The sequence below is a fragment of the Lactuca saligna genome, chromosome 3, assembly GCF_052625555.1.
Source record: "Lactuca saligna cultivar CGN05327 chromosome 3, ASM5262555v1, whole genome shotgun sequence".
In the NCBI taxonomy this organism is placed as follows: Eukaryota; Viridiplantae; Streptophyta; class Magnoliopsida; order Asterales; family Asteraceae; genus Lactuca; species Lactuca saligna.
In genome coordinates this window covers 83,320,856-83,331,469 of record NC_136419.1, presented here as the reverse complement: position 1 = coordinate 83,331,469, position 10,614 = coordinate 83,320,856, and the positions used below count along the sequence as shown (strand labels likewise).

The 10,614-nt window shown below is 37.5% G+C and overlaps 1 protein-coding gene across 1 annotated transcript; it reads right to left on the bottom strand.

The window, feature by feature from the left end:
* Positions 1-9,861: 9,861 nt before the first annotated feature.
* Positions 9,862-10,353, bottom strand: LOC145035733 (uncharacterized). Its single transcript, XM_078984236.1, has one exon. It carries the CDS (start codon positions 10,351-10,353, stop codon positions 9,862-9,864), a length of 492 nt encoding a protein of 163 aa, XP_078840362.1.
* Positions 10,354-10,614: the final 261 nt, after the last annotated feature.

Here is a 10,614-nt window from a genome sequence, read left to right as displayed (position 1 = left end):
CGACTTGTCAATATGAGACTACATCTCCAAGATGTAACCACACCAAGACCTGTACTTGCCAATAGGGCTCGAGTGACTTTAAACTTTCCAAGAACTTGTGGGTGAGGGAGAATAATTGGAGGAGATAGAGGAAGTGAAGCATGATGTTGAGGAACATCATCTTCAAGAGATTAGGGAAGATCATAAATGTCTAAACCAGACATGTTTTGGGAGATATTCAAGTTAGTTGATTTAAAGTCCTTAATATGACACCAAATATGAAATATTAAGGCTAGGACCCAACACAATATTTTATAATTTGGAAGAGGGATGTCGTAATCCAAGCTACAAAATATTTGAAGGTAGGTGAATGACGATTCACCAATTTCCACCATGAAAAACGAAATGATTTATTAGGTTTTAATTGGATTTGAAATTCCTAGATCTTTTCAGATTCATTGAACTTTTCAATGGCATGTTTCAATCTCGAGTGTGCCCTCTCAAATTTTGTGACTGGGATGCCGAGGATCACAAAACAAGGTGTGAATAACCATACCAATTCACTTGGTACCCTTAATATTATCACCTAATCAATGTGTCGGTTAACCACACACGCTCCATTGATCTATGACAAACATTAAGTCACCATTCGTGGTCCTTACTAGTCCAAGTTAGTGTGCCGATTAACCACACACGCTCCACCAACGACTTGGTAAGGTACAAAGTGTGAATTCCATGGGCTGGCACCAAATTCACATTTTTCCTAAAGTAACTAAGATTGGGAATTATTAAGATTTTAGTTACTTAGTATTTATCATTAATGCTTTTAATGAAGGGAGAATTTAAAGTCATTGTCCTACCCGTTCGGCTAACGACCCTCCACCAGTCAAGCAAGCGGTGGGTGAGAGTATACACCCATTAAGTCGCCATTTTATAGGCAACAACCTTATACCCACCTTATAGACCGGTTTCGTGAATGAGGCTTACTAACGGTAAAACGACTTGTTCTTATACATATATATAATAATTAACCATTAATGTTATAAATAGTATAAGTGTTGAATTTTAACTCTTTAGAATTCTAAGGGCTAACTTGGAATTAAAGTATTCATAAGAGAAAACTTTTCAAATTCCAAAACTTGAGGGCATGTTTTGAAACTATTCAAAACTAATTAATTCCATAACTTATGTATTTAAAGTAGTTTTAATCAAAAAAACTCTTCAAGTTCCATAACTTATGGAAGACTTTAAACTAGTAAGAGAATTAACTTTTCTTTATGTTTTATAACTTATGGAATTAATTAAGGTTACACTTTATTTATTTATTTATTTATTAATGAAGTGACTCTTGAACTTCCATAACTTGAGGACAAGTTATGGAGTCATAAAAAAAAATTCAATGACACAAGACTCTTCATTTTGTAACCATTACCAACTTTTATGAGTTTTATGAGTCTTTAATATGACTCTTCATGTAACTTGAGGACAAGTTACACAAACACATTTTATACTCAACTCTTAGATTAAAATAGATTGAAAGCAACTATTTCAATTAACTTTTCTATTAATCTAAGCAACTCATAAGAACAAGATAATTCATATCAAACTTCTTCATGTAATTAGTCTAAACCTTAAACTAATACAAAACATGAATCTATTGACAATTATCTTTGAAAATGGATTAGCATGAACATTACCACATTAAAAAACAAGTTTATAAGTTCAAAAACAACTTAGGGTAATGTTCCTAGTCCCTTTCTAGCCAAAAATCTCGAAAATATGCTGTCTGGGGGTCCAACTCGTCGGGTGCATGAACCGACTCGGCGAGTTGGATCGTTTTGATCATTTTTAGGCATGGACTCGCCGAGTCTGATGATCAAACAACAACACTTTCGATTTTTTAAGCATCTATTGCAGGTATAACAAGAAAACAAAACCAGTCTCTGATACCACTGTTGGGTTTTGAGCATTCTAACACTCCTAAGTGTACATGCAACCCTAAATACCTTGGATCTATGTTTTCTCTATTATACATGCAAATAAGAACATCCAAGGTATTATCCTAATCTAGCATACAAAACAATGAGTGTAACAAGATAGAATACATACCTCTTTGATGTAGAAAGTCTTCATGAAGCTTGAGTGCCTAGCCCCAATAGTGTGGAAGCCTCAAATGGAATCACAATCATCAAAACACTTAGAATAACTTGAGAGAGTTCTAAACTTCATGAAATCGGCTAGCCCTTTTCTTCACTTTCTAATGTGATTCTAGTGGCCGATTTTTTGTCAAGACTAAGATCTTTATATAGTGTTACAATTAGGGTAAATCCTTAATTGTCATGGCTTTCCATTTCCTTGGATCCATGGGTTCAAATACACCATGGAGCATCCATGGACCATCCTATGGGTTTTAGCCCAACTTGATTATCCATGGAGCATTAGCCCACTATATAAGTATGGATGATTTACACAATCAACCCATATATTTAATTAATCTTCTTTTGATCACTTAATTAATCCTAGATTAATTCTTGATCAATACTAATTAAATAGTCTTATTATTCTTATTATTAATATACTAGAACTTATAATATATTAATAACCATAAGTGTCTTATTTCTCTCATTATAGTCTATCCAAGTGCATGATGGTATGCAACCCAAATGGACCATGCCGGGTCGGGTCAAGTCTTACCAATTCTAGTTATGGACTTAGACATTAATCCAACAATTATTTCATCTTTGCTTCTGTTATTTGTCTTTGATCATTGGTAGATCCATTTTTCGGGCTTTACAGCTGAGGTCTGGATTTGAATGAGCTGAGTACCTGGAATTTCTTGTGATCGATGCTTCTCCCCCTGAGAAGGTTGCTCCCCATGAGATGGTGGCATCCCTTGTGATGGTTGCTCCCCTTGAGCAGATGGTTGATTCCCCGTAGATTGTTGCTCCCCCTGAGCTCAGTGAACCCTTTCAGTGACAGAAATGGTATGATGAGAAAGTTGAGGGGAGATATGACCACCGTCTTGCATTTCAACTTGCAGATCAGCATGGATTTCGTTGTTATCATCAGCTCCTTCGTTAGTGTCAGCGTTTAGTGAAGGAACGGTATATGGATTTGCGATCCATTCTCGCATCCGATCAGAGATGCCGATGTCATTTACCAGTGGATCATCCTGATACATTCGTACTGACATGCATGGGCATTGGATGGGGTTTCTAGAGTGGGAGTAGTAGGCTTCAGCAAAAATTTTATCCAGGACAAGAGCAATCCAGCGTGGAAATGGAACATGATCAGCTCGTAGATTGGCACGAAGAAGTTGGACAAGCTGATCAAAGAAGAAGGCCCCATAATCAAGACGTTTGTTGAGAATAAGGGAACAAACAACTTGTTGCTGATAAGTACTCAGTTGATCACCATTACGAGATTTGTGACCCACACATTTGCAAAGTGCCCCGGTGAAGAACTTCCATCCTGGAGTCATACATTGACGCGGAATGAGAGCTGATCGAGCACCAGCCTTCGAATGATTATAGCCCAGTTGATCAAAGAGGCGTCGATAGCGTTCAATAGTTGGAAGCTCAGAGAATGGTTCAAAAATTGGCAACCTGAGTGCAACACTGAGGAGATCAGCGGTGAGGAAAACTAAGCAACAGCCACGCCCAAAAGTGCCAGAGATGATGTTGTTTTCATTATTAACCATTGCGGTGTAGTAGAACTCACATACTTGTTCGGGAAAGAACTCTGATGGAACCTCACTGATAGCGTATCGAAGTCTGCAGGATACTAAAAAATTGACAAAATCATCAAGTCCATGACCGCGATGAACATCTGGTATATCAGGGTTGAAAACGACATTTGTGGCTTTGATGTATATGGGAAGAGGAGGAGAGTTTGGAGCTGGGACGACTCTTCTTGAAGTCGAGGAGAAAGTAAACAGTGATGCCGCCATTGAAGAGAGTTTGGATTCTAGGGTTTTGAAGAGAGAGAAGGAAGTTTGAATGATGGGAGGAAGGTTTGGGAGAGAGGTGGGAAAAAGTTTAAATAAGGGATTAAATGGATTTTTTTTAAAGTAACGATTATCTTTATCGAAAATAACTGCGTATCTTAACAAACTGTCAAATCAAAAAATATAGCCGTTGGGTAAAAAGAGTCGTTGTACTGAAGAGGAAACGACAATCAGTGTCTGCGGAAGCGCTGAGATCAGTGTCACGAAAAGTTACATGCTGAAAGATAGTTTGTCGTCAATTCAAGGTACAACTTGCTTGTTTAAGGTTAGCAAGGTGGTTGGTGCGTGTGATAGATATTGGTTTAATTATCTAACCATCAGCACAGAGTGTTGAGTCTTTATCAGTGAGTGGGGCTTCTTATTGAATCATTAGACACTGAGTGAGAAGAAGGTGAAGAGAGGATTGTTGCGTGTGATAGACCTTGGTGTTTTGGTGTAACCATCGGCAAAAACTGTTAGACTCTCATCAGCATGTGTTTTGTCACACTGAATCACAGAATCAGTGTAAGATTGGTGAGAAGGGATAGTTGCGTGTGATAGACCTTGGTGTTTTGGTCTAACCATCAGCAAAGACTGTTAGACTCTCATCAGCATGTGTTTTGTCACACTGAATCACAAAATCAGTGTAAGATTGGTAAGAAGGGATAGTTGCGTGTGATAGATCTTGGTGTTTTGTCTAACCATCAGCAAAGAGTTTCAAGTTGTTATCAGTGTATGGTTTAATACAGTGAATCATTCAACTTTAGTTTAGAAGATTTGTAGAAGAGATAGAGATAAGAGATCATACAATGTACTTAGCATGCTAAACATCATCAGCACATCATCATCAGCAAAAAAGACATTAGTTTATAAGACAATAGCAAACATTAGTAAAACATTTTCAATCCAGAGTGATCATTCCAAGTTCTCCAATAATGTGACCACTAGTTTGAGTATCCAGGGCCTTGGTGAAAATATCAGCTAGTTGATCTGAAGTCTTGACATGTTTTAGAACAACCTTGCCCTTCTCAACATTGTCTCTGATGAAGTGATGTCTGATCTCGATATGCTTTGTCTTTGAGTGCTGAACAGGATTCTGTGTGATCTGAATTGCATTGGTGTTATCACAGTATATAGGAGTCTTTGTGAATTTAAGCCCATAGTCTAAAAGTTGATTCTGAATCCATAAGAGTTGAGCACAACATCTCCTATCTGCAACATACTCAGCTTCTGCAGTGGAGATAGCTACTGAGGTTTGTTTCTTGCGAGAACAACTGATTAGTCGATTTCCAAGGAAATGACATCCACCTGACGTGCTCTTCTTGTCTAAGTTACATCTTGCATAGTCGGAATCAGTGTATCCAAAGAGTTCAAGTGCTAAGTCACGAGGGTACCATAATGCCAAGTTCTGAGTGGCCTTTAAGTATCGAAAGATGCGTTTAACTGCAATGCGATGAGACTCCTTAGGATTAGCTTGGAATCTAGCACATAGAATGGTTCCAAACATGATATCAGGGTGACTTGCAGTGAGGTAGAGAAGAGATCCAATCATTCCTTGATAAAGAGAGTGATTAACATCAGTGCCGGTGGGAACAGCGTGTAGCTTATCAGTCTTGGACACCGGAGTAAAAGTTGGTTTGCAGTCGCTGAGAGAGTACTTAACAAGCATATCAGTAATATATATACTTTGATAAATTGAGATACCTAATTTTTGTTGCTGAACCTCAAGACCTAAGAAAAAGGTCATCTTCCCCATCATGCTCATCTCGAACCTTTGAGACATGATCTCAGTGAATTCCTTGCTCAACTTCTCATTTGGAGATCCAAAGATGATGTCATTGACATAGATTTGAACAAGAATCATGTCTGAGACTTTGTTTTTGATGAAGAAAGTATTATCAATTTCTCCTCTTCTATAGCCATTTTCAAGAAGATATGATGTCAGTGTCTCATACCAGGCCCTAGGAGCTTGCTTCAGTCCATATACAGCTTTATCTAGTCTGTACACATAGTCAGGGTGCTCTTTGTCTTCAAAGCCTCGGGGCTGTTTGAGAAACACTTCTTCTTCTAACACACCATGAAGAAATGCTGTTTTGACATCCATTTGGTAGACAATGAATTTCATGTATGAGACATATGCGAGAAACAGTCTGATTGCTTCAATGCGGGCAACTGGAGCAAAAGTATCCCCGTAGTCAATAGATTCAATTTGAGTGAACCCCTGAGCAACAAGTCTTGCTTTGTTGCGAGTAATAATACCATCTTTATCAACCTTGTTGCGGTAGACCCAGCGTGTTCCGGTGATGGTCTTTCCTGATGGTCTGGGAACAAGAGTCCAAACCTTGTGCCTTTCGAACTCGTTCAGCTCGTCTTGCATGGCTTTAATCCAGTCAACATGTTGAAGAGCTGAGTGTATCTTGTCAGGTAAGATCATTGAAACGAAATTAACATACATGAAAAAATTATTAGATACACGAGATCTGGTTCGGACACCATCATGAAGATTCCCAATAATTTGATCAACACGGTGATCTCGATGTCCAGGAGCTGATTCCAATGGATTTGACACTGAAGTGTCATTACTGAAACGAACATCAGTTGCAGGAGAATCTTCAGTCTCAACGGTTTCATCAGAATCGAACAAATGAGTTGTCGAGCTGACCGCAGTACCTTGATTTACAAAACTTGGGTCTGAAACGATAGGATCAGGAATAATAGGTTCTTCTTCAGTATGAGAAACTTCATCATATGGGCAAGATAGAAGATCTTGAAAGATAGAAGAGGAATGAGCTACTTTTTCATCAGTGTATGATTCTTCATCAAACTTTACATGAATGGATTCCTCAATGCACTGCCTGTTCACATGAAAAACACGAAAAGCTTTTGAAATAGATGAATATCCAACAAAAATACCTTTGTCAGCCTTAGGCTCAAATTTTGATCTGGGATCGTGCTGATTAAGAATATAACAAATGCATCCAAACACGTGAAAGAAGGATACGTCCGGCTTTCGACCTTTTAGCATCTCATATGGTGTCTTCTTGTGAACCCTGTGAATTAGAGAGCGATTCTGAGTATAACATGATGTATTAACGGCTTCAGCCCAAAACGACATAGGAAGACCAGCATGAATCATTAAGGTTCTTCCTGCCTCAATCACTGTTTGGTTTCTTCGTTCAGCAACTCCATTTTGTTGAGGCGTGCGAGGAGCTGAAAAGTTCTACCCAATACCTTTAAACTCCCAAAAATCTTCAAGAGTCGAATTTTGGAACTCAGTGTCATGATCACTCCTTAGCTACTTAACTTTGAGACCATTCAACGTCTCGTTTTGTCGAATCAGTGAGATAAATTCCTGTGCAGCTTGACCTTTCTTCTTCAAGAAAGCCACTCACGTAAATCGGGTAAACCCATCCACAACCACTAGCGTATACTTATTTCCTCCTTGGGAACGAACAGGAATATATCCAAACAAGTACACGTGTAGTAAATGAAGAGGAACATATATACTAGAACATGACTTAGGTTTGAATGATGACTTGGTTTGATTTCCTTGTTCACACGCTGAGCACATCTTGTCTTTGACAAAGCTGAGTTTTTGGAGACCTCTAACTAGATCTTGATTGGATATTTTAGTTACATTCTTAAAGTTCAAATGAGAGAACCTTTTGTGTCAAATCCAGCTGAGATTGGTTTGAGACTTGGTAAAGAAACATTGCATCAGTGCCTTGTAACTTGAGAACATGTCAAGAACATATATATATATATATATATATATATATATATATATCATCTTTTCTACTTGCTGAGAGTACAATGTTCTTGTTAGTGTTGATGACTCTTCCTTCCTTCTTTGTAAAATGAACTTCATAATCAGCATCACACAATTGGCTGATTGAGATGAGATTGTGTTTGAGACCCTTTACATATGAAACATTCTAAAACACCACATTATTGCACTTGATGTTCCCATATCCTTTAGTAAACCCTTTCCATTGTCTCCGTAAGTTACTGCGGGACCAGTTTTCTTGACATAGTCTTCCAGGAGAGACTTGGATCCTGTCATATGTCTTGAGCAACCGCTGTCTAAGTACCAAAGATGCTCTTGACCCTACAGTGCTGAGAAACTAGTTATAACACACTGACCCATTAAAAGATGGGTCATTCACAAAGTTATTTGACAATATATTATAGCACTCTTTAGGAAGATAGTTCAAAGAATTTGATTTAAGAGTCCATCTTTCATTTCTAACTTTGATGTTGTCAGCTCTTAACGATGTTTTATCAAACTTGCATTCACTGATCTTGTGAGAGGTGTCACCACATCTGTAACAAACTCTAGTACCAAAGTTTTTCTTGGTAAGCAGATTTCTAGATTTAACACATTTGGATTTGAAAGATTCACCAAGTGAAATTTGAGTCCTTTTATTTGACATTGAATTACAACAGAATTCAGTGTCAGAAGAACTATGATCAGTGATGGATAAGGAGCTGACATCAGTATCAGATTTAGACTTATGCACTGAAACACTGCAATCAGGATAATGTTTAAGTTTTTCATGAACAACGTGAAACACTCCGTTTGAGATAGGAATTGCGATAATATTTTCAGTGAGAGGAGTTGGTCTCTCAAGATGTGCAGGGTAAGAAGTAGGGTCAATTCTGGTAATTTAAATATTACACTCAGTAACACCATTAGAATCAGTAACACATTATTCATCAATGAGACTCTGATTAATAAAAGTGTTGCTGATAAATTTGTTTTTGAAACTATCTTTTAAATCATTCATGGAATAAAATTCAGATTCCTTTTCTTGAGATTTAAAAACTTTTTCATCTTCAACAAAATTTCTCCCAAGGATTTTCTCACATGAATGAGGTATTTGAGCAGAAATAACATAATTAGCATTTTTCTGAGACTTAGCCCAAAGTTTTAAAATAGTTTGTTCTTTGTTCAAGAGGTCTTTAACTTTATCAATTTCAGCAGATAGCGAGGAATTTGATAAACTAGTAACTCTTAGATTTTCCTGAGTAGTGTCAATAATGTTATTTTTCAAGGATAGTTCAATTTTAAGAAGATCAATTTGATTCTGCATATCTCTTATGATTTGATTCTTCTGAGAATTAAGAACACCCAAATACTCAAACATTTTGATTTTTTCATTCATTGAATAGGAAACAAAATTTTGAACCTGATACATTGAAGGGGAATCAGTGTTATGCTTCCTGGAGTTTTCAACTGCATCAGACATATCAGCATCAAACAAACTGTTGCTGACTTCACATTCATTAGTATCTTCTATCTTAGCCATCAGGCATTTGGCTTCATCATCTGATGACTCCTCATCAGTCTTCCATTTTTCTTCTTCAGCGACAAGAACTTTATGTTCCAAGTTCTTTTCTTTTAGTTTCTCAACCAACTTGTTGTACTTATGCTTCTAGTATTCATCCGAGCTTTGGGTTCTTTCCTTGCATTCTTTTGCAAAATGATCAGTGCTACCACATTTAAAGCACTGAGCTTTCCCTTTCCTTTCAGTAGCATGTTTCTTGTCAGCATCTGATCTTTTTGAAGATTTCCCACTCATTTTCTTCTAAAACTTTGAGAAATTTCGGCCTGATTTCTCAAAAGTCTTCACAATTAAAGCCGCACTAGCAACAACCTTTTACAGATCATCAGTCTCACTTTTAGAAGAATCAGTGTCTGAATGGTTTTCAGTGTCTGACTCTGACACTTGCTTTTTGTTTGAAAATAATGCCACTGATGACTCACGTTGAGCATCCTTCATCAGCTCCTTTCTCTGAAGCTTGGATTCCTCATAGTATCGAAGGTTTCCATAGAGACTTTGTAAATCCATTGTGCTGATCTTCTCACTATGTTTCAGCACATCAACATTATTCTCCTAACCTGCACCCAAAGAATCCAAAAACTTCTGCACTACAACAGTTCGATGCTTCAACTGATCTAGTCTCCGCAGATCATTAACAAGAGTATTACACCTGTTAAAGGCTTGAGTTAGGGTTTCACCTTTCTTTTCAAAGAAATGTTCATACCTTCTATTTAGATCATTTATTTGAGTAGCCTTGACTTCCTCAGTGCCTTCAAAAGATATAGTTAGTGTGTCCATCATTTCTTTTGCTGAGATGTAGTTCTGAACCAGCCCAAAGATATTGTATGGCAAAGCATAGCTGATTGCAGCCCGAGCACGAACATCGAGACCATTCTTTCTTTTGTCATCTGCTATCCAGTTTCCTCTAGGTGTTTTCTTCATGACACCATCAGGATCATTGTTTTTCAAGGCCTGATACATCAGAACATATGGACCTTTGTCGATGATGTCCAACATGTCTTCATCTACAAATTCTAATGCATAGAGAGCTTTTATTTTCCACATAGCAAAATTAGTTTCATCAAATGGAGGAATTTTAGCAGAAGGATGATTTGATTAGTTTAAAGAGGAAGATGATGAAGCCATTTGTTTGATCAGAGAACACTGCTCTGATACCAATTGAAAGGACCTTAGATCAAACAATTTATCAAACAATGACTATCAACAAGAAAAACGAAGTTTCACAAAGAACTTTCACTAAGAATAATAATCTCACAAAGAGATTATCGAATGCACAAAGCGGCTGTTAGGGTTTGTGAAAGATGT